Raw genomic sequence first — 25,266 nt, forward strand, 5'->3', positions numbered from 1 at the left:
CAATACAGCTTCACTGGAGCTAATTTATACAAGCTGAGAATCACATGCTCTGTTTTTTAAACTACAGCTGTCTTTCCAGCACTGTGAATGAATGCAGGCAGAAAAATGGCAAAGTAGGAATTTTCTTCACTTAATCTAAATCCCATTTCCACAAGGGGCTTTCTGTTCACTTCAAAAGATTCTCTATTACTTTTAAATAAAGGTCAATAACCTTGGAAACATAGAAACCTATTGTCTCAAATGCATCAGCTAGTTGTAACTGAAAGGGTCCCCTCGGAGGAGTTCAGCTATACTTGCGCTGTGACCGCATCCCCAAGACACCTCCAGGTAAGACATATTTAAGACAAATAAAACACTATTTCTTCACTTTCACATGCCTTCTTCGAGCAATGCCCAACCCTGCCCCGATGGCCGCCTTTGTAGCTGAATTCCCAAACAGCACAGAGCACTGGGGAGGCAGCACATACAAGAAACCATCAGAAACAGTAATAAGATGCTTTGAGGCAAGGGACACCAGCCTGTTCTGCCTCACTTCTTGTCACTTCCCATACTCTACAGAGTCTTTTTCCCAGATGAGATTTGCCATTCCCACACCTCTGTCCTCTGTCCCTCTTCGAAGGGGGACGTGTGCTCACCAGACCTCTAAAGGACTGTCATGAAGGTAAGCAGGTTGCTACAAAGTCTCTTAGCAAGAATAGCTCATCTTGCAGAAATGATACAGCTAGGACTGTAGGTGAGCACAACCTTTTGGGGGACAGATTATGTTCCCCACATGTTGGCATGTACCCAACCAAACTGAGCCACCAGCAGCCTGTGCTGCAGCCAGCACAGCTGGTTTGCATCCAGAGCAATGGCACGATGAGCATCTGCCAAATAATCACAGGGTACAATTTGGTGAGTCCAAACACACCACATTGAGGAATTACTCTTATCTCCTCCTTTGATAAGTGCATATCAGCCACTATTGCCCCATCACATATTCCCCATGAGGAACTCTGTTCCAGAAGCTGCATTATTAGTTGTTTTTAAATACAAGTTTAAATAAAAGTTTATTTATTCTTCAAAAGCACAAGTTAATATGGGAGAATCCAAGTGTGTCAAGAGGACTTACGGGGCAGCCTGTTTCACTGCTTAAATCAGTAGCACCTCTTAAGCCTAAACCTGTGAAATATCTCAAAACCCATGAAACTCATGCTTTGCCATTATATCAGTAACTGAATCCTGTAAGACTTCGCTCTCCCAAGCAATTAACTTTGATGATCATGATCTGACCTTATGAGTTTTAAATAGAAAACGTTGCTTTTCTGTGTTCTCTAGGAGATGAACACCACCACCATGGATTTGTTTCACAATGCCGTGAGGAAGCTTAAGAAGTTTTACTTGTTTCAACAAAATACAATTATCATTCCTGTTCAGTACAATCGAGTGATTTGAAATTTTGGTAGTATATGACTTACAGGTGTGCTGGCATGTTGGGTTTCCAGCTGTGACAGGCCAGTATCGGCAGAGGGCTCTCAGACATGGAATCCTCTCCTTTCCAAGGTCTCCTAAACTCAGGTCTCCTGGCCCTTGAGGAAGCAAGAAAGCATCTGGCCTACTCAGCTTTCTGGTCAAAGAGAAGCTAAGCCACAATTTATTGTTATTGTCTATGTCTGAAGTCTGGCTAGTGATTATTGCTCAAACAGACGCTAATGAATAATAAGCATCATTTAAATTACGGTATTAAATAAAGAACACAGTTGATACACTTTTTTTAATAGCCATAATAAAGTCCTGCAGCAGAAAGCCTGTCTCTAGATAAGAGACAGCTAAGTCTTTTTCCCAGCCAAAAATTTCTGTACTATATTTTATTTAACATAAGCCCCAAGTCTCCTGCAAGTCTCACTGCAGGACAAACCTTACACATGTAATGTCACATAACATCAGGAATTATGGATAAGAGGATTTTGGCCAAGTTCCTTTTCCTGTGCCATTCAATCACCTCTCAGCTAAAAGAAACTGACACTTCTGAAAATAATTCAAAAAAAGAGCATCAGATTAGACATTGTAAGTCAATAAAGTTGAACAGCGAGTAGCTGACAACACTAAAATTTTGCCTATTGCAAAACGTCACAGTTGGATGAATGGAAGGGGCTTTCATGCCCCACTGAAGCACGCACAGGCTTCAAACTACTGGCATGTGTCAAGACGCTGCAAAACCTAACGTTTAGAAAAGATACATCTGGTGTGTATTTATTGGGAGCAGAATATGGTCTTGTATAAATTGCACATATGAATTTGATGTGGAGAGCAGACGATACCCTCTGCCTCACAGTAAAAGTGTGCTTTAACCTAAACTTCTCCATCTATAATGCATGCCACGAGGTATGAAGATCTCTTGCACGTTGAAAAGCCAGAGTATAAATTATGAATCAAGGCACAGGTGAGGTCCTGAAGGCCAGAGTTCTCAGTTCAGTAGTGATTTTTCTATGCTTAGGTTCCTTCAAATTATATTTATGGGATAAGAATGCTACATTGTAATAAATTTGAACAACTTTGTTATATTTTGACTTGGTTTCATGGAAGTTGCTTTAATGTCTGCTTTTATCACGCCGAAATTTTTCTTTCCCTGACATCATTTGGCAAGGCAATTGCATTGACCAACAATTCGTCTAACATTGTCAAAACCCAGCAAGACTGACCCATCCAAATCATGACTTCACATTGTCTTTTTTGATCAGAGAAAAACTACACGGGTCTTCATCTGGTTTTATTCTGTTCACGGCATCATTTAAAGCACGACATTTTTCTCAGCTCAATATTGCGTATGACCTTTCAGATTTCACCTGTAGTTTCAGCAAAAGCTGGCATGTATTGTAATAACTAGCGATGACAAAAATGTGTGTTTCCAATTTAAACCCACTTAGTTTCATTTGGCACCTGCGCTAAACTTTACTTGGCGGTAGAAATTCAGAAATTGTGACAGCAGCATCAGCACTGGAGGAGCGAGAGCGAACCGAGAGGGCAGGCTCTGCACCGCAATCTTCATTACACGCGACCACTGGGGCCCGGAGCCTTTTTCACCTGCACCAACAGCTATTTGCACCGCAGCGTGTTTGCAACGCACAAGTAGTCACAGCGCAGGGCAGCCTCGGGTTAAATAGCTGCTTTCTATCCCACAGAATAAATAACTTAATGTCTTCCATGCAGCTAGTACAAGGTGTAAACAGATTTTCAGGTGTTACTCCTAAGTAATTTCACAATCTTTAGGAAGATTAGAAAAGCATAAGTCTGCAGGGAAGATGTTTGGAGTGTTTCCACATATTTTTGCTCCAAGAGCTTCAACGTTAAATGCAGCTTAAGCAAGCAGGCAAAGGATGTCCACACAGTGAGCTGTGTGCACCCAGTGGTGACAGGGCACTCTGCCAGTACCACAGCCCGTTCCAGCCCAGCCAGGAGCCCCGGCGTCATTTCGGAGAAAAAAGCAGACGGCTGTCCTTCCAGGCTGCCCAGAGCACTCCGCACACCACTGCAAGCCTGGGATGCAAGGAGCAAGACAGACCCACAGATGGAGTCACCACGGCTCAGGCCCCAGGGACAGAGCAGCAGCAAGGCAAACCAGAAGAGCAGGCAGGTGCTCTGCTTTTCTTCCTCGGTTTCTGTCAGTGTGCCCTCACATGCTGGTAACCCCAGCTCTTCCAGAGATTTAAATATTTCCTTGGAAACACTATTATGTTACGTGAGCATTGTTTAAAGTAAATCAGCAGGTCGGCATATAAAACCTCAACGTCCATTTGAACCAGGCCAGTGCCTGAGCATTTTCTTTCAGAGGGCTCCACCACAGGAGCACAGACAACTGCATTAAACCACCCCCAGGGAGAGGGAGGCTCTGGCAGGTTTTTGCCTGAGAAATGAACCTGGCAGAGAAGATGCAGATCTGCCTCTTGGGGGTGGCCCAGTGCCAGCACAAACAATTAAATCACCTCAAGAAAAGGTCAAAAAGTTCAAAACTGTGGGTAACAGTGACTGCCAGGCAGAAAAAAGCGTGGGTGTACTCAAGACCTTGCATGGACTAGATCAGCCTCTGTTTGCCACTCAGTCCTGGGATATGCTTTTCTCGTGTAGCCCACCTGAGATGTAAAAATTGTTTGTTGGATTTTCTGACATTGGGAAGAAAAGAAGGGAAAAAAAACAATTACACAAGTACTGGTCTGTTGACATTTAAAATGAGACAATGATGAGCACAAAAAAAAGGCTGTAAAAAAATCCTGGGCCAGCAACCCAAAGGACCAAAGACAAATCACAAAATAGGATGCAACTAATTAGGCTGAAATGCCAACAATGTTCAGAATACCGTTCAAAGTATCCGTGGTGTCAGGCTGCTACCGTGACCCCCAGTTCGAATATGCCAAGGGGAAATGTAGAAAAGGACTGAATCAGATAAGTTAAATACAAATATTTTAAAATGACATTTTAATTTCTACCTCACCATTTTAACATTTTCAAAATCGTTAAATAAGCATGTCACCTATTCTCAGAGCAGGCCAAATGTCAGGCGTTTGTATGTATTATTCAGCTGAACATTTTAAGTACATAATCCTTCTCATTGCTAAACAGGTGGTATTATATTAACAGGCTATTTTCTTAAAAGGAACAGCTAATAGAAAACTGCTGATATACGAATACAGTATATTACTGAACATGGAGCCAGTGCGAGTGCAGAACTGAACGAAAGTCTGCAGGGAGGACAGGGAGAGCAGGCAGCCACAACTCTCTGCCAGATCTGTGACTTCTAAAGCACATTTGAAGGCACCAGGACCCAGAGTCTCAGAAGTCATCTACTACAATTTTCATAAGGTCATCAGTGCTAAACTACTCTATAAAAAAAACGGGGTTCCAGAAACTTTAAGATGAGCACGTCAAGACTAAAACCTGGAAGCCAAGCATGGTTTTTAATATTTGGCCTTTCAACAGTCCAGGCTGAGAAAATAACTCTCTGCCCATCTTGAATGCGCAGAAATGATCCTCTTAATTATTTAGGAAGCATTTTAAGACAAACCAAGTGATTTTATATCAGCACGGAAATAACTCACCTGGGAAAGTTTATCAGTTGAGCTATTTGTAGAACTATACATACCTGAAAAACAAACCTCTGTAGACAAAGGAGTCTGCATGGCAGAGTACATCTTCATTGTGCTGCATCCATGACACTAGCTACTTTGAAGGACTTAACAAATGGAAACAGAGATCTAAAAGGAAAAGGTTTGCAACCAAGTTTGATAGATTCTTTGTAGTCTGTGTTGTAATGTTCTTTTTTAGCGTTGTTGTGTGCTGGGTTTTGTTGTTGATTTGTTCCCCGTGTTTCAGTGACAATTGAGGGAAGAAGTAGACCTGAAAAAAAGAAAATTAGTGGAACAGTACACCATCAGGAACCTGGCTCCTTCGGCTTTCACGGAGAATGTGAAATAGACAGCCACAGAAAGGAAATTATATACGGCCCACAGCATATGCCAAATGTGCTTCCGAAACTGTGCTTTTAGAACTAGTACTTGTTTGTGTTTCATACAGAATTTGTAACAGGATTGACAACCTCTGGGGTTTTGAAGCTTAAGAAGCTACTAGCGTTTTTCTGACTGATGAAACTCTGCAGACTGACTCTGCTTTATCCAAATACCAGCAAACCCACAACAACACTCCAGGCATTGCTTAGGTTTTGTTGTTGTTGTTGTTACCACTTGTCACATCAAATAAAAATCTAAATCCATGAATTTGATAAAGTTACTTTTCCTTTTGTGAACAAGAGCTTAACATACAGTGAGTTCTGGAAAGAAAATGAAACACTTTGTCCAGCATTCAGGTATGGCTGCAGCTGTACTGTGTAAAATAATGTTGCAAAAGCAATATTTTCAGCTGCTTTTGAAGCAAAACCAAGCAGGAGTGTTTATGACCTCTCCTCCTAAACAAGTCCCCAGTAGGATGCTGCTTTGAGTTGCTTTTTTCCCCCTCAAATACCACAACTCTTTATACATGTGCCAGCTTTTGTACTCAGGGCACTACCATGTGAGTGGTAGACCAAACTCCTCTGAAATAATTTTTCACAGATACTTGGTATGGGTCTATTGACAGGAACAGAGTCCTGCTGTACCACCTGGGTAACATTTGCCAACTCAACTTAGACTAACTAGTCTTATTACATCTTCTTTTTTCAATCCTTTCTCATGCTTAGGTTTGAAAGATCGTACTGAACTGAAACATCTGTGGAAAGCAAGTTGCAACCGCTCTCAGTACCCTGAGATAAACTAAGGAAAGCAGGCAAATGGAGAGACTTGATCATCATACTGTATTGCTCTGTCTGCAAAAGTTAAAGGCTTCTACATTTTTATAGTGTCCCCCATTGGCTCATAATCTGGACTGATGAAAGTTCATTGTCACAGCTATCTTTTTAATAGCTGGGCACATCTACTGGCCAAATGAAGAAATGCCTGCAAGATGTGCTGCGCTGACTCTAGCAGTGCAGATCTCTGTGCCGCCAGCCTGCACAGCTTGTGTCACTCTGCTGGCCACAGTCAGCTCGTCCAAATCTAATAGCAGGTGTTAAAATCACACCCTTGTTTCATAGGAACATAACTTGTAATTTTTTCATCAGTCATGGATTCAGTATATCAATATCAAAACCACATTCTCTATGGTTTGTGTGCATAAGATATCAAAATGCTTTTAATTTAGAAGAGTGAATCACAGATCAGATTATACTGCATAGCTATTTAATGTAAAATCCTAACTGAATTATAAACTTGCACAAAAATGACTCAGCAAAGCAACAACATTAAAAAGCTAAATCATACCTGATAACATACTCATGATGTGCTATTGTGTTACATGTTATTTAGCCTGCCTGATCTATGAATAAAACAAATCGTCTTCGTTCCTGATCACCACAGAAGCCAAGGGTTGTTTTTTGCACCAGCCTGTCTCCACCAGCCACGAGATGGGGAGTGAGGGGAGCCCACAGGACCTGCCAGAGCCGTGGGTGCAGGGGGGCTGGGAGGCAAGGCAGGAAGGTTGGTGGTGTCAAGACCAGGCTTGGTGCTGGGGGGGAAAAGGTGACTGTCAGGAGCACAGCCTGACCCTCCCGTCAGACCTGAGCACAGGTGTTACAGGAGATCGGGCACCCTTCTCCCCTCACCTGCAGGATCCCAAAGACCTCCCTGATACTTATAGCATGTGGTTTAGCAGTACAAAAGTACTTAGTGATATCATAGTTTTTATTTTTAATAGCCGATGTGATAGGTTCGAACCATAGCACCCATCAGTTATTACTACTGGACCTTCTCCATGTAGTTCCTACTTAATATCTAAATTTCTTAATCTACAAAATGAGATAATACACCTACTTTTTAAAAGAACTTGAAGATCAACAGACCAAAAAAGGTGTTTATCAAATAGGCATGATCAGTTCAGATTTTTTAAAAGAAGCAAAATACCATTGTAATTACAAAAGACACCAGCCTTTAACTCCTGTACCGTATAAACAGTAATTAATAAGAAAACACATTCAACTTTCTCTGTATTTGAGAAACTGAAATCATCATTCAATGAAGGAAAAACTTCCAATATAATACAGTATTATTGTATTACTTCAATCTTTATAACTGATAAGCATGAAAATGCTATTCAGATGAACCCATCAGACAAGAACCTGCACCATCCAATGAATTTTGATATTGTTAAATTTTATTTTATAATACAGTGTTGGGCACTTTATGGTAATATGGAGTTCACCAAAAACTTCTACTGACGCCACAAACTTGAAAGGAGGAAAAAAAGAAACAAAACAAAAACCCAACAAACAAAACCAACAACAAAACGCACCACACATCACAGCTCATTTACTAGATCTACACAGTGCACTACTTACAGTAGTCTAAGGTCTGAATTGCAGTTCTCGAGATTACTTTGAACAGTAGTCCAAGGGTGCAAAACCATGGAGTAACCTCTTAGATTTGGTTCTAGTTTTATTAAAGGTCAGCAACTTGCTAAATTTTTAAAATTGTTAGGACAATGCTGGTTGCCTTTTTTTTTTTTAAGCTCTGAAGTTATTAAAATGATCAATAAAACCTCAAAACATGCTGTACTTCATGTCTTTCCTATAATTATTACAGGCTCACAGCAAGGGCATTATCAGGAACAGTTTTCAAAGGTCACTAAAAAAACATTCTGAAAAAAACCCTAGAAGCATCCAGGTATACAGTGTTGCTTTGTTCTGTGTTGAGGCATTTCTCATTGTTATCTGACACAGATCTAAAAATGACAAATAAAAATTGTCAGCTGGCCAAACATGAAAGCATTTTAAATTTCTCTTCCTCCTGAAAAAGTAACAGACGTGATGTGCTTGTGTGTAAACTGCACTAAGACTAGTTGTTCCACAGTGCTTTATTGCCTCATTCAAGTATATCAATTTAAAGAAGTTCTCTAGGAAAAATCAAAGGTTAAACCAAAATGTACATCAATATACAAAGAAATTAATTTACAAAAAATTAAAAGGATACTGGCAACATTTGTATATATTTTAAGTAATGACTTACGATAATTAGGGATGCCACAGACTAAATTCTTAATACATATGGTCATCACCATAAACCCTCACCTCATTGGTGGTACTGAAAAGCAACGCTTAACTCCTCACCTTTTTATCAATGACAACCAAATGATCAAATGATAAACTAAGCATCATAAATTCTAATATTTAACCTTACTTCAATTTAACCAGGTTATAGTTTTAAGAATTCCCTTGAGCCACTGGTAAGTGAATATTGGTTTTGGCCTTATTATTTCCACAGAATGTGACATCCATAATCATTCCCAGTCATTGGAAATATACATTTGCCTCATCAGAATATATTCTTCATGTTTTTATCATACAACTATATTTAAAAGCTACATGTAATTTTACACATTTTTGAAAAATACCATTTCAAGGATCTGCTTGAAAAGCAGATGTGCACTACTAAACTACTTTGAAACAAGGAGAAATATTGCACAAAATTCACTGAATATCTGAAAGTCAACACATTTCCCCCCACAACCAAATAGCTCCCTTATTTTTGACAGAAACCGAATGTCAATTCACACAGAATCATAACAAATGTGAACAGACTAGAACTCAACTTATTTTTCAAATTCTAATACTGTTACTGCACTCTAAATACAAATGTTGTTAGTATTGACCTAAGTAATAGTACAAGTTAATTTGAGTACCCTTTACTACAGTAACCCTTGGAGTAACTTCCAGCTGTGTTACCTGCTTCATACTCCAACCCAGTAGAAAATGGCAACAGCTCTGTTGACTACAGGGATGGTGGATGGCTCTCTAGACTAAGATGGCTGTGGACTCATGAGGTAACTCTCTTTAGAAGCTGAGCAGCTTCCATGAAAGACCTATCAAGTACTTTCAGTTGGCCACTGACTAAAACTGTAAAACAGACGTTACAAAGCAAATCAAGGAAGGTTATGCACAAACCCCCATACCCTCCTTTTTCCATTCCTTTATTTTCAACCACCCTGAAGATCATGAGTTCTAGGCCAGCTATGGTCCATGACCTTGAGGTGAAGTTGAGGACACGTTCTACTCAGCCCAGATTCTGTTAAAAGGTAAAAAACATTTGGCAAAGACATACACATCTAATAGCAGCAAAGAAGTTACTGAAGACAAGTCACATCATCATTCATACTGTTTTTGCTGGTGCATTTATTTCTACATTCATTCTCCAAAGATCTACCAAAATAGCACAGGACCAGCCAGCCTTCCACATCCCGCACTTTGCAATAAGGAAGCTGCTTGCCTCAGGTGTAATTTTATTCACCACATTTGTTTAGCCTGGAATTTCAGGCTGTTGGGAACACGCTGGCTGGAGTCTCATAGCACCTGGGCTAGAGCCTGGCACCAGGAGAGATGGTAACTGCCTTGGAAATAAAGACCATCCCCAGCTCTCCCTGGGGGTGGGGATGTCGGCAACTCTGGGGCTCCTTTCTGCAGGACAGGGCACTGTGGTCAGTATCACACAGGGGGTGCATTTGCAAAAGGGCCTCATGCTGGCATTTTGATTATTGCATGAAATGTTTCTGCAGTTAATTACATGCATAGAGAAAATATTTTAGATGCTCCTAGCAATTCCATTAGACAGCTGCACCAATGAAAGATTGTTCTGTAGGACTGAATATGATTGATTATAGGTGGAGAAACAGAAGCTGTTTTAGAAACCTGGCTTAACTGTTCTTTTGCTTAGACTTCACATTGCTTACAAGAACACGAAATTGTAATCTAGTTCATTCTAAAACCTGAAAAGACATCTAAACAAATTTTCAAGATCTAAAACACTCCTCTAATAGATTGGGTGGGATTTTCAAAAGCACACAGCATGTGTGTCAGACTCTGGCTGAAGTCTGTGTTACAGTGCCTGAGAGTGGACTTCAGCCAGTGCTGAGTTTCAGACAACCCCACCCAAGCAGCAGCAGTATCACTGAAATGCTAAATGACAATGAAGGGTTCAGTCAACAAGTCCTATGACAACTTCTACCACTACATTTTTCCTTCAGAACAACTCTATTTTTGGAGCTACATAATGCTCAAAGACATGGGATGGAAGAGCAAGCAACTGCCTACTCTACATAGACTGCCCTCTGCATGCATAGAGGGTGGGTAGGGATCACCTTCACATCTGCAGAATCATCCTTCCTTCCCTCAATGTTTATTATTTTCACATGTTGTATGTCTATACGCATGGATGGGAAGGCTTTGACAGGGACAACGTATTATGCATTCTGCAGATCACACAGGGGACTAATTCCATAGGCAATACTATCTTTGCCTACATGGCTGGGCTGGAATCACTACAACTGAGCTAGAACATTAGACAATATCCTGAAATCTGGATTTCCTCAAAGTTATTATCCCTCCTGAGGACTCCTAGGACTCTGCTTCACCACACCCCACCGGAACAACCCAGGAATCCCTTTCTTTTACTACTGCCCTTATTCTTCTCCCAGACCAGATGAATGATACGGCTCATTTCAGGCAGACATCTACGCAAAACAAAGTCAAAGATATTAAATTCAAGTCCTAGTTTGACTTTCTACATAAGAAATTTGTTCCTCTGTGTAAGTAACAGATTACAAAGCTTAATCAAATAACCTGATATCTCCCTTAAACAGGAGACATGGGAAGATTTTTGAGATCCTGAAGTGATGCCTCTGAAGAAGAGCACAGGAGCCCTGACTGCGCAGAACTCTCTTCTCACCAGCAGCTGGTGATGAATGTTGATGATTTTGAAAGACATTAGAAGGATTTCAAAAATTAAAAAGCATCCAAGTATAAAACTTGTAAAAGTACTGGACCTGGACAATTTGTCTTAATATAGAACCCAATGTGGTAATAAAAATACTGTATATGTAGCCAATAAACAGTTTTATATTATCACAAGGACAGACAACAGTGTTGAAGCAGAAATATCAGTTTGGACTCTTATCTATTTGGTAACTGATAATTCTGTTTAAATAAGGCACAAATATTAGCCTTTTTAAAAGATCTCTGAGAGTAAATGGAAAAGATTCTGCAATATTTCAGAGTTTAAAATGTACCTGCAGTTAAGTTCAACATAGATGTAAGACTGAGTTATTTTTGAACCCATACGAGGTTCAAAACCAAAAAAGACACACTATTTAATGACTGAAAACACACTTCATCCTTCATAAATATTAAGGAAACGATGTGGCATAAGCACAGTAACTAACATTTTGACTGAAATAAAAAAAATTCTAAGTTGAATTTTACCTTCCATCATTTAGTTCATCTATTTACTTTAACCTGCATTTTCACTCAATGAAACAGTTAATTATTACCAGAACCCTCAATTTTGAAATATTCCACTATCAAACTTTCAATTTGTGATCCTTTTAATAACTATGAGAATATTAGCAGCCTCACACGGCTTCCATATTTTTCTCATAAAGATGAGAATGGGACAATCTCTGTGATAATAGGAGTTCAGTGCCTAGTTCTCATGTAAAGCCAGTAAGATTTCTTCTATCAGAGAGGCATTGTTGAAAACCATTTTCTGGCAGTATTCCTGGAATTATGAGTTTGATTGTTTCAAAAGTAATGATGGCCAAAATTACCAATTTTTTTTCTATTTTTCTCCTTCAGACTTTAATACTGTTTATTCTCTCTCTCAAAAAAAAAAAAAAAAAAAAAAAAACAAAAACATTAACATGGAACATGAACCATGGACAGAAACACCATGTCAGACACAGTGGAAAAGAAAAGGCGAATCTTGAAACTGCAAAGACATGAATGCGAGTAAGTGAGAAGTGCTACAAGAAGAAAAAAAGTCCTGGTGTTGCCCATCTTCTCTTAGACACACTTGGCAGCACTACATCTGGGTAATGTTAAGTACCAGCAAAGGAGAAGAATGCCCTCTACTGAGTCACTAATACCACCTTTGACTAAGTATTCATGAGTTTCCTCCATAACTTTCTCATCTGAACAGCACTTGAGCCACCTGGTGTGACACACTTGAAAGATTTTAAATAATTGTTATGATACTTTTGATTTTTAATAGTGCAAAATATTTTGCCAAATAACGTGTTTATGTTATTAAAAAGAATCCACAGCATACCATGTTGACACACAAGAGAAAACCAAAGAACAGATAAATATTCTGGAGTACAGACCTCTGGACATACAGCCTCTAACTCTGGAATACTGAGATTCTACAGCAATGCAGATTACAGATGCCCTCAAGAATGTTCACGCCCTAATCAGACACAGACATTTCTGTAACATTTGCACTTTTACAACGTTTTACCTTCACTGCACTGATTAAAAAAAAATCTGGAGGTTCATGGTCAATGAGAAACCCTTCTCGTTCTGAAACAAGAAGAAACTTTAAAATTAATAAAGCCAAGGTCTCACTCTACTGCATCTCTTTGGTAAAGCATCAAACACTGCCTCTGTAATGATATGGATTCATTCCCTTCGGTCAGCTGCCTTTTAATAAAGCAGTCAAAAAACCCCTTTCCATTCATGTTTGCTAGAAGGAAAATTCATTCATAAATCTCAGGGTGGCAACTGATACTAAACATTGCTACAAGCTACTGTTAAAGTGCAATCTGATCCAAACATTGACCTCATGAACATGTTCACTCAAGCCTATACTGAAGTTAAGACTAACCATTCATACCAAAGAGGGAAAGGAAGGTTTCTGACATGAGTTTTGAAGAGCAGGAGAGCATTCTTCCCAGGTACAGTTCTTTTTATACCTCTGTGCTACTTCTGCCAACACAATATCCTGCATCACAAATATCCTTCAAAGCTGACAATTCCAGTCTGCTGAAACATATTTGTCCCTTCCCTGTCCTGAGCTGTTGTAAACAATAACGTGTGTATGGTAAAGTAGAGAAGCAGAAAAAGGAAGCAAGAAGGAAAATGAAAGAGCTGCTCTAGATAGCAGCAAGAATTTTCAGACTTTAAATTACTAAATATTCCCCAGGAATACTGCCAGAAGAAGGAAAATGCTTGTTCTAATTACAATATACATCAAGTCCATTTATCCTCCTTCACTGAATTTAGAAAGAGATTTTTGGTTGTTCAAGTTGCCTAAAATAAGAGTTGGATATATGCAGTCTCAAGCTGAATTTATAATTTTACTTTCCTAGTGTTACAAGTAATTTTCAGCAATGACTCTTCAATAAATTAATTAAATATGACTGCTAACTAACAGTAATCCAATCTACCTTCAAAACGGTAGGTACTAAAAATGGAAACCAAATAGTTCAGAAGAGGCACAAATTAATTTTCAAACACTATTAAACTGTAGAAAATAAAAATAATAGAAATTTATAGATTCCACTTACACTTTCCTTTCTGAATTTTTTTAGGTGAAATAGTCTACCTAGGGAAACTGGATAATATGTCTTTAAAGTGTCTTAGTTGTAAACAGAAGTTAATAAGCATCACATTATAATTCAGCACTTCATGTACTTTACAGAAGAGAGAAAAGCACGCACTACCTTTTCGAAGTCTGGAAGACAGGGCCACAGTTTGGAGAAGTTCCAACTTATATTCACATGAAATTCCTTAATCTAAAAAAAGTTTCTTTCCCCCTCACATTGCTGAAGCAAATTCGTGCCATGGAAAATCATTATTGCTGTTGTGTATATTTGCATTCATCTTCTAAGATAGTTAAACCTCTTCTCAAAAGATTAAGGCAGTTCTTATTCATTACAAATATTAACATTTGTACATTTCAGACAAATCCGATTGCTCCACTCATTTCATGCTTAATAGGATTAATATAGTACCTTCAAAACCTGATTACCTGTTAGGGGATACCTTTCCTGTTGCTTAGAGGAAGCAAATGCTAGGAAGCACCATAACCTGCTGTATTTTTAACACAGAGACTAACTAGTACCTGATTTAAGAGTGCATTCATATATTTAGTTCCATGTTGTGGACCTAACTACAGCCAACAAACGAACAGGGTAAACACAGAAGCAGATGTCCCAATGGCAGAAAATGCGTACTCAACTGAAGAGAATTATTTCTATAATCGAAGATTTCTTATTCCTTTTTCCATCTTATGGTTATCATGTTACGTGGAGTTATATGGAGTCCTGAGTAATCTCCCTTTAACTTTTGATGGGAGTCAAGTTTCTCTTCTCATAGTTTTCCTACGTTTTATTTCCACTGCTACTGCTGGATAAGCTATCCTTTGAAATATTTAAACCATAGTGAAAAGCAGAACTCAGTTTACATAACGAAACCACTTCCTGAAGAAGCCCACCCTCTTCCAGAGTTTCATTTCCTTCCTTCCCATCTTTCTCCCAAGGGATCAGAATGGATGGATTTTGAGCAAGACTTGCTGGGAGCTGATCTTCTGAGGCGTTGCTTAGTGTTTCATTCCGCTTTGCATACTTGTAGGAAGAACAGTCTGCTTTGAAACTTTCTAGAGAGGCAAACCGGGCTCTTGATTGTACTGGAGCTGAGGATGTCATACTAGTGGTGTCCATCTTGCCAGTAATAAAGGTTTTGTCACTACTTTCTTCTTCCAGCCTTGAGAGAGATTCTCTATGGCCACCAGAAGAAACTTGCTTCCTTGGTGATGGAGGGAGCTGCTTCCCATGGAGGACACTGTCATCCTGGCCGAGGTTCCACTCTGCTTGATCATTAGTACTGCCACAGAGCAGGGTAAGGTTGCTCTCACTGGGTGCATTTGACTTATTCTGAAAGAAAGAACATGTGTTTATAGTTAATGTCACAAGAAAAGTCTCTACACTGGTGCTTTGGAAACAAAAATTCTGTAATGGAATTCGTGTGTTCCTAAATAATGGAACCCCTTTGGGGCTCAATGTTACTAAACAACAATCCCAGAAATAATATGAGATCAAGTGTTTTTACACTTCTTCACCCGACACTCTGTCTCTTATCCTAAGGATCACCCCTGTCCATCCAGTCTTTGCACAAGCAGTTTTGACAGTGAACAAAGACACATTTTGCTGGTCTGTACCCATAATATGAGAAGGAGCTGGACTCAAACTAAAACCAGATGGTATTTCCTCTTTGCTTCAGTAATTAATTGTACCAACTTTCAGTATTAATTTTTTTTCGTGAAACAAACAAAAATGGGCATTTTATTAATGTGACCCCTGTGTGACACTCATAATATAAAATTTTACAAGCTTTTTAAACATTTGCATCAGAATTTGCTTTTCCAGTAGAAAAGACTTCTACTTCCCTTTCAGCAAAAGCAAATGTTGGACAGCTGATAGAAGCTGGAATTCAAAAACATTAACATTTTTTGCTAACATCACAGCAGCAACTTGGTGAGGGTTTTAAAAGTTGTAGGCGAGCAGTTTCTTTACGCTACAGGCTCTGTGCAACTACCTAAAAAAGGATAAAGGAGCCTTATTAGAAAGCTCTGGAGTACTATTCTATCAGTGTTTCAGGTGCAACTACCACACGGATCCCATGACAAGATGGAAACATCACCATATCACTATGACTAGTTTAAGGATGCAAGGTAAGAATAGAAATAAATACCTTCTAAAGCGTATTAGAAAGACTAAGATTAGCTCTGGGAATACCACAGAGAACAGTTAAATATAATATTAAACTAGTTGATTAAGTAAATTATTACATTATTAACTTTTTCTTTTTTTGTAGTTACTGGCATAAGGGAAAAATACAGTCCCAAGATGGTTTGGCAAACTGGACAAAGGTGTAATCAATCTCTTAGCTGGTGAAAAACTGTCATGCAGTGGCCAGGATGGGTGTATGGGTACGTAGTCCTAGGAAGACACACTAGCAAGTCTAAGGACTCTGTTGCAGTGTCTGAACTGCATGTTGCTGATTCCACAAGTGCAGGATTCCACTATAAAGGGACTGGAGTTGTTTTTAAATGAAAGCAGAAGACTAACCGCAGTCTTGTAATCAATGTCATCCATTGACCTAAAGAAATCCAGGCTCTTTGCTCCTGAGAGCTTTCCTTGATCTGAACTGTGCGTGCTCAGCGTGTCCAAAATCTCCCCGAGCAAGTCCATTTCCCCTTGATGTTGAGGAGTTATTCCAGTTTCACCAGAATCATCACTATCATAAAAGCAAGCAGAGACTTCTTCACTGTCTTCTGACGACAATCTGAAAACAAAAACTTTTCCATCAGCTAGGAACATAAAAGCCATTTCGTTACAGTCACTTCTGAAAGTAAGTGGGAGAATGTGCTCCAAGACTTTTGAAACGGAACATAAACCCAGAATTTCTTTCTATTCAAGAACCTTCCTAAGATGTATAATATCTATGGAGATGCAGTTACCATAACCTGGTTTTCCTGTCTCCTGGCTCTTCCCCAAACACTCTATTTATTTCAAGTCACCCCCAATACAACTTCCCAAATCTTCCCCCCAAATTTTAGTTATTCCAAAATTGGTTCCTCTTTTCCCTTGTCTACACCTTATATTTAGGTCAGTTTTGTAACACCTCTTCTGCTGATCTAGCAACATACTTCGTTCTAGTGGCAAGACTCTCATACTACAACTCTCTGTCATAAGACCAGATTTACTGGAGTACTGCCTATCTGCAAGGAGAACTGGTGCTTTTGCCTCTTATTTTCTCTTTCATTCATTGCAACACCCTTATCTCTGACCCCCATGCTACTGCAGTCTTTCCCTATCTGTCTATCCAGAATGCTACTACAAAAGGTTATTTCCATGGCTCACTGTTTTGATAATGTTAATATTGTTTAAACATTACAGTAGCTCCTTCTTCCCTACTGCATCATAGCTTAAGCTGCTTGACTTTGCTTTCAAGGTCTTTCCTGGTTCATATCCATATATTCATTATCAAAAATCTCCTGAATTCAATTAGAGAATGCCTCAGTGCAGCTTAAGCCTCAACTTATGATTTGCCTTCAATTCACACATAGGAAGACCTTGATATAACACTAATAAGGCAATAATTCTCTTTCAGACCCTTCAGAAAACTTGCCATCATCATGACCACAAGACTTAAAGAATAGATTAGCTGAGGTCACTGCCCACCATGTTTATGAACATTATTTCACAGCTTTTTATTTTGAGTCTGTGAAAACTGAGGATTATGCCAAGCTCTTATTTGCACTATAAATAATAAAAGGATATAATAGTCTGTCCCTCTTTTTATAAGCAGATTTAATCCTAAACTGCTTAACATCATGCAGATCAAGAATCAAGGTAGCAGCCCGGACAGGAGAAAAATTAGTCTCTTGAAGTCCACTTTGCCAAATAACACCAGTTAAACTTTCTCCGATACTTTCTCCATAAACATGTCCCAACAGGCTTCTTACTTGCTTGTTCTCTCCATTTCATCATCATCGTCTTCATCCAAAGCAAAATCCTGGTTACTGAGATGCTGGTTGAAACGAGTCTGGAAGATAGAAAAGTAACATTATTATTTTTGTCTATTTTTTTCTATTTCAGCATTACTTATTTGGAGACTAGCTGCACTTTACTCACTAAGACTTCCTGAGCACTTGATGAGGGAAAACACATATTGATAAGTCTTCTAAAGGTTGTTATAAGAGGACATGAAGTCCTCAAGCATCACCAATTACAGAGCAAAAAAACAATTTTATCTTCACGGCCTATGGAGAGCCTTATTATTTATGCAAAGCCTGGACTTCCTTATTATTTATACAAAGCCTTGATTAGCAGAAGACTGGCTATTGGAGGAAAAGCATCACTCAAGTCTACTGCCTACACCTTCTTACAAGTATATCACAAAAACACTGTGGGTTATTACTTTCAGAAATATCTGTCTAGTTTTGGTTGATGTAGTCTACTGTGCATGAAGAAAAACGGACTACTGAAGTAGCAAACACAAATAAAGTCAGGAATCTCTTTACATAACTATATTGATGTTAGGGTGTTAAACAGAAACGCAGAGTAAGTAGTACAACAGCTCAAAAAGTGTGCACTAAGAACGCCTTTCTGCAGGATAATTTAGTGTACATTACAGTTAACTCACAGTTAGCATATACTCAGAGCATCCCATGGGGAACTTGTGTAGAGCAGCTGTAAATTCACACTCTACCATACTGCGTATTCAGTAACCTGTTATATCACCTTATTATTTAGCAAACAGAACAGGCTAAAGACTTCTACAATACTTGAAAAAACATCTCTATCTTGACCAGAACATTTAAGTCAGGAATTTTAGTCACTTGTGTTTCACAAATGACTTTCTTAAGGCCTGTGCATCTCTTACACTTGTTTCACATCAAAAACCTGCAAAGATGAACTATAAAGGCAATCAATCCACTGAAGAGATTCTGACCCTTGGAAAACTGGCCAAAATTTAAAGACATATGGATAGAATTTGTGCAAAGGGAAAACAGCGTTAGCTAACTTTAAAGAAAATCATATGCAAGCAAAAGGAAGTGCTACTGTCCCCATCTCATCATGCAGTTCACCAAACGCCTAAACATACAACAACCTTCCCCTGGTGGAGAAGAAATATGGCCTGACTTTCAGACTACAAGGAGCTTGGAAAACTTGTGACATGAGGATTTCAGTACATCACCTATTACAGATGTTGTCACTGTTCTACACATACCAGGATACTCTCTGTAACTTTTTCCCCCCATTATTGTCAGGAATGTCTCAATGTTCACTCTTTATAGTCTGATAGATTTGTTCTTGTTCAACAAGAGACAATCAAATTAAAGCAGCAAGTTTTGATAATACTTTCTATAGTTCTTCTTCCACAAAGAGGAAACATGTGGTTCTTAATGTGTTAATCCAAGTTAACAGTTGATAGAAAACAAAAGAATTATTAGACTGTTAAAAACTCTGAAAGAACCCAAACTAAGCTTCACAATAAGCACATGAGAGACAAACAATTGATTTTTCTAACTCTTACTGGTTTTGTAAGTTCTTTGTGTCATTCCCATCAGTGTTGTAATATCCCTGCTTGTAACTGAAGGGAAGTTAATGACTCTGTCTTAACTGATATTGTTAATTGGTTATCTTACTGATTACTGCCACAACTACAGTCACTGCTGCTGCTTTAAGTATTTATCTTCACTAGGACAATTAAAATACTTGGTTTCTATAACACCAGAATTCACTACTTCCCCAAGAAAATTCTGCCACAACATTCACTGTATTATAATTAAAGCTCTACCCCTGGAACTGACTCTTGGAGAGCAAAACCCTGTCTCTGTCTCACTTTCTTCAAATTTGCATCAGAATTAGATGCTGCCATCACATTTACTACGACTAATGTAAAGACAAAATTTTGCAGGAAAGTAGATTCTTTCAAAATGCTCAGAAGTTTCAGATAACAAACCCAAATGCAACACTACCTTGCCTGTAAACAGATCAACTGTCAACGGAATAAAATCCCACAAGGTAACACTCACTGATTTGTCGAAATAATAAATAATGTTTCAAAGAGCAAAGATGGCAAGTATCAAAAAAAGAAAATCAAGAAACAAAGAAAAGAAAATAAAAAAAGGGAAAAAAGTGAAACGAAAAAAGGAAAAGGAAGAATAGAAAGGTTGTGCATGAGAAGTAGGAACTGAATAAAATTAATTAGAATCAGCGAACACCACAGGCACAGCAGTGGCCCCTCAGAGCATCTACAAACAGTGTTATGCAAGGGTGTTAGAGAAAGCAAGAATAACACCATCTAACAGAATATAACAGAACATGTGTTGACAAACTCCCCCAAAACCCAAAACTTACTAGTTCCTGATGGTCAGAATCTCTTTTTGAAATAATATTTTTGTTACCAATTTAAATGCTTAGGGCTACAAAATTATACAGGAAGACTTTCAAGAACTAAATCAACCAAAACGGGATTTACATCCAAAGACAAAAAAAGCAAAAGGGGAAGGAAAGTATCTGGCTGTAAATAACAACATTCTCCAGAGTTTACAGCTCTGTGAGCTTGCCACGGAGACAACAAGCAACACATGTTTTTGAATAGGTGACTTTCCTCTAGGAGCTGTAATAAAAACGACTGCAAGGGAGGGGTATGCCCAGACTACTTTGCAAAGAAAGAAAAAGAAAGAAAGAAACTCTTAATAAATTCCAAAAGGAGAACCATAAATCGTTTTCAATGCTCCACTAGGCAAAGTGACATAGTATGTGCACCTGCACAAGCTGTCAAAGTCATTTAAGAAGTCCTTCCATTACTGACGTACCCTGCTGTTTGCAGTTATTTAAGCTTTTAATTTCTGTCTTTTCTGCATTTTGAAGTGTGTAACCTTTTTATGAAAAAAGGACAGACTTCTGTTTCCTTCCTGATCAGCATTCTAATAACAACCAGACCATTTAAATTTATTGCTGCAAGAAATGGTATGGTAACACTCCTTTCTTGCTGCACCAGAACTTTATAAAGTCTTAATAGACTGCTGTCATGTTTTTTTCTATAAAATGAAGCAACAAACTTAAATTACTCAATTGTTTGTTTTGCTTCTTCCAACTAGTTCTGCTCACATAATTAATCTATTATTTCACATATCTACTTCATACCAAAACATGAAGAAGGATTCTTTTGCTATTTCACATTTTTCTCACCATCAGGCACACTGCATCTCAAGAATCCATCTCCCATCCTGCTCAGAACATAAGAGGTTCAACACACTTAAGCACAACGATCTCTCACTCTCCACAAGCTACTGTTGAACCATCAAGCCTGTGCGTAAAGTACAGCAAAGGAACAACTGCGGCTGGACCAAAAAGGATATACATCCTTTTTGTATACATCATATGCATCCTCTTTGGTTTTCATCCCATTTCAAAATCTCATGCTGCCAAATCATGGAATCACAGAATCACAGAATGTCAGGGACTGGAAGGGATCTCGAAAGATCATCTTGTCCAATCTCCCTGCCGGAGCAGGAACACCTAGATGAGGTTACACAGGAAGGTGTCCAGGCTGGCAAATGAAATGCTCTGCTACCTATGCAGCTGCGGTAAATGCTGTTCACTGAAACCAGAAAAAGGTTCTGACTGTATAAACTGGGGTAGAACTGAACAAAGTGATAATAAGTCCTCAAACTTTTCTCTTCTGCTTGCTGGTAGCCACACAAAATGTACTGCTTTGGCATGAAAATGTAGCCAAAATACATGAATGCTAAGGGATTTAAATGTAAGATGGTTACATTCTTGATTGGGCATGAAAGTCAATCTTTGAAATGTCAGCCTTTTATTTAATGCTAGACCTTTCAGAAGCACCATTTCCGGAATGAGTGTTTAGTGATCGATACTAAGGCAGGAAGTTTAACACAGCTGCTGCTATTAATTGTCCTCAAAGTGAGAAACAAATAATATTTTGATAAATGGCAGTACATACATAATTTCACATTTACCAGCTACTCAATACATCAACACATATAAAGTTTCGGGAAAGGAAAAATACCTACTATGGTTTAAATCTATGAAGTATTGTTTCCTTTTTCTTAAAAAATTGAAGATTATTCAATCAGTAGGAGAAAGCAAAATAAATACAAGTCTGATATTATTTATGATACAGTATTTTATTTTACCTATTCTCCTCTACAACCCAATCACAGATGTAAATGTAGCTTTACCTCCAGTAGGGAAGTACAAGATCTCTCAATCAAACTTTCTAGTTAAGCACAACCTGTTGCGTTCCTTTCCAGTTAAAGACTGCAACCTAAAGCAATGGAAAATGGAATCACAGGAAAAATACTTCATATTAGACTCCAGAAGAGCTGAGACTGATGGAGGAAGAGGGAAAGTACAAAGATTAAAAAAAGGCAGTTTCTTAACTTTCTGTTCTTCAATGTCCTTTTTTTTTTCTGGGACATGGTACAACCCACCACAAGCTTAAAGGAGTACTAGATAGAGATACCAATTAGCTACATGGACACCAGATCAGGATAGATGCAAGCAATAATTCTGGATTAATTTCTGGAAATGATCCCTTCGAAAAATTAGTTGTGTGATTTTACTCACAGAAAGCAACACAAGTTAATGATGCCTCACAAAAATAATGCTCTGATATCAGAAAAGTTGTCCTGGATAAAATAGATATTATCTAATATGCCACATTTGCTTTTAATTTTTTTAAATTATTATTATAACACATGACTAAGATAATTTAAATGCTATTAAGATTAAATAAAAACACCCTTCATCCTTCCTTGGATAGAAAGCGTATCTGCTTTAACAAATTTAGACATATAGATGATACATTTGAAAGAACATGAAGTGGTTGGAAACATCCATGGCTGTACGCCATGAGACGAAACTATCATAAATTCTGAGATACTCTTAATTAAAATGATGGGGAAACAGAGATCCACAAAAAGGCAGGTTTGTAGTCACAGAAAGAAATCCTTTTCTGTGACAATAAAATGCATGCAAGAGCAGGAAATACCCAAAAATCTGTTTAGAGACACAAACAACCAGAAATGCGTACAGAAGAGTATGGGCACAACACTCTGAGCTGACACATAAGCTGTAACGCAACAAGAAATCTCCACTGACTTCTGCAAAGTTAAAGGGAACATTAATATCCATGCTGAGGTAGGATTTACTGTAAGTAAGGATGATATTTGTTGAGATACTTAGTCACTTATAGCACATTATAATTATGTTCTGAATTAGTGTGGTGAAAAATTAACAAACTCTAAGCTTCCCACCTTTAAGTATGCCGCACTCCTGAACACAGCTAATACTTGAGAATTCTGTAACACTGCTTTCGATTTTTAAGGATTAATCACACTTCTGCAAATATTTTTCAGAAATAGTTGTGTTTTTCCCCAAAACAGCAAAAAAATTTCCGTTTTCTCTGAAGAATCACAGACGGTTTTTCCCTCAGGAAGCCTGTACCACCTCCTGCCCCGCCGCAGCAGAGCCGGCCCCCACGCTGCCCACGGGCAGAGACCATCTCCACACAGCCGGATCTCGCCCGCCCTTCTCCATGGCACACATGCTATTCATAGCAAAAATGGCCATTTTCAGCTGACAAACTGTGGCACCACGCCACACATCATCCAAGCTGCAAAGAACACGCCATCCAAAAGCAGCCGGGCTTCCCTCTAATTGGCAACAAGCAGAAGTGTCTTTTAAAACAGGATGTGGAGATTTTCAGTGCTACTTGCAGCAATTAAAGTGAGCAGCTCTTTAAGAAACAAGTATTCTTTATGGAGTTTTTTTTGTGGATGATTTTAAGAATCAGACTCACCAGGTAGAATTTCCATTTATGAAAACTAAGAAATAAAAATATCACTTATCTTCCCTTTTTGATGGTTATTAATGTCCTAGGTTTACTCAATGATTAGAGGGAATGGCAATGATGGAATGGAGGGTTGAGGGGGTCACAGTAGAAGGAGGAGCAAGATGACAAGGGGGACGCATATCACAAAAGAAAAACTAGTGACTGTCCATATACACAAATGCAGAAAAAGGAACATGCTTTTGAGGTACCAGAGAAGTCAAGAGAACTGGAAGTGACTCAGGCGCACAGTGTGTGACTTCAGTGAATCAGAGCAGCCGTAAACCCTGTTCGTCTGTCTGAAACAGAGATTACTGGTTAAATTAATCCTTCTGTTAAAATGTGTATCATATTATTACATCAGCAGAACTACCACATGTTAAAATCACTGCTGGATGTGCTGTTTGCAGATCACGTGTGACTTTTTCAAAGGAAAACTTACTGAAAACACTGAAGTTAAATGTAGGAAGTGGATGTGATGCTAAACACAAACATAACTCCAGGCTTCAAGATTTAATGGAAAACACCAAATGTCACGGAACTTTAGACAGAAAAAACCTAAGCAGCGCTGAATTCTGTCCATCAGACCTATGGGCAGTAGAAGAGCCTACTTGAGGGAAGCTCTGTATGAAGCATGAAAACAGACTAATCACATTTGCAAGGAAAAAAGACTGTGTCTTAGAAACAGAAATATTGTCTCCAAGCACATTTCTGTCGAAGGCTTCCAACCAGAAGAATTAGCAAGGAGGAGTCCCTCCTCCTGTTTGACACTAGTTGGTGTCTTCTGTTCAATAAAGAAGGACTTTCTTTACAAGGTGTTGGGGACCATGGATGGCACGTGGTTTTGGGTGGTCTTCACTAATTTTGGACATTTTAGGTCCTAAATTGGGCAATAAACAGCAGGAGGGAGGTACCACCAGGATACTGGCATCATCATGATGCAATCTAGATTCTAGGTGGGCTGAGTTGGTTTTGGCCATGCCCCTCTCTCCACTTTCTGTGGAAAGAGCCAAAGGTAGCGCTGCTGCCAACTTCAGCATTTCAGGGGTGTCTAAAATTAGGTGGGTTGAGTCTGGTCTTCCACGTTCAGAGACGCTGAGATCACTGCAGGAAAGGCTTTCCCTGTTTTTTAATACTTCTGTCTCCTTTTGCCCTCAGGTAAACTTTATTCTTTAATTGAACTTCTTTATTCATTTCTTTTCACTGTTAGCTACAGGATTAGAGAGAGAGAGAAAAGGTTACGGAACATACGGTTCTAGAGCTGAAGTTTTAGAAATAAGGTTGTGTTCTCCAAACTTTCAAGTCAGAAGTCAAAAGCAACAAGGAAGCTGGGATGCAGGTCCCAAACACTGGCTGACAGCTACTCTGGCTCCCTGCTTTGGCTAGGTGCAGTCAAAACGTGACCCATGGAAGACAGAAGATATCACTGTTACATTAAGATGTTAATAAATTCTCCTGCTGATAAAATTAATCTGGTTATTTCAATTAAATACTAAGGACAGAAAGTT

The 25,266-nt window shown here is 38.8% G+C and overlaps 2 protein-coding genes across 5 annotated transcripts in view; one reads left to right on the forward strand and one right to left on the reverse strand.

Annotated features, from left to right (window-relative positions):
- CRB1 (crumbs cell polarity complex component 1) overlaps positions 1–12,239 on the forward strand; it is a 118,970-nt gene extending 106,731 nt beyond the window's left edge. The window contains exon 12 of the mRNA XM_021294124.2: positions 6,206–12,239. Coding sequence (XP_021149799.1) covers positions 6,206–6,211 — 6 coding nt within the window. The 3' untranslated portion in view covers positions 6,212–12,239. The remainder of the gene's footprint in view (positions 1–6,205) is intronic.
- Positions 7,696–25,266, reverse strand: part of DENND1B (DENN domain containing 1B) — a 160,794-nt gene continuing 143,223 nt past the window's right edge. For all 4 annotated transcript variants that reach the window (XM_065072352.1, XM_065072349.1, XM_065072348.1 and 1 more), the window contains 3 exons: positions 17,853–17,932; positions 16,453–16,669; positions 7,696–15,258 (listed from right to left, as the gene is read on the reverse strand). In XM_065072352.1, coding sequence (XP_064928424.1) covers positions 14,707–15,258; positions 16,453–16,669; positions 17,853–17,932 — 849 coding nt within the window. In that variant the 3' untranslated portion in view covers positions 7,696–14,706. The remainder of the gene's footprint in view (positions 15,259–16,452; positions 16,670–17,852; positions 17,933–25,266) is intronic.

This window comes from Columba livia, chromosome 8 (assembly GCF_036013475.1).
Source record: "Columba livia isolate bColLiv1 breed racing homer chromosome 8, bColLiv1.pat.W.v2, whole genome shotgun sequence".
Classification (NCBI taxonomy): Eukaryota; Metazoa; Chordata; class Aves; order Columbiformes; family Columbidae; genus Columba; species Columba livia.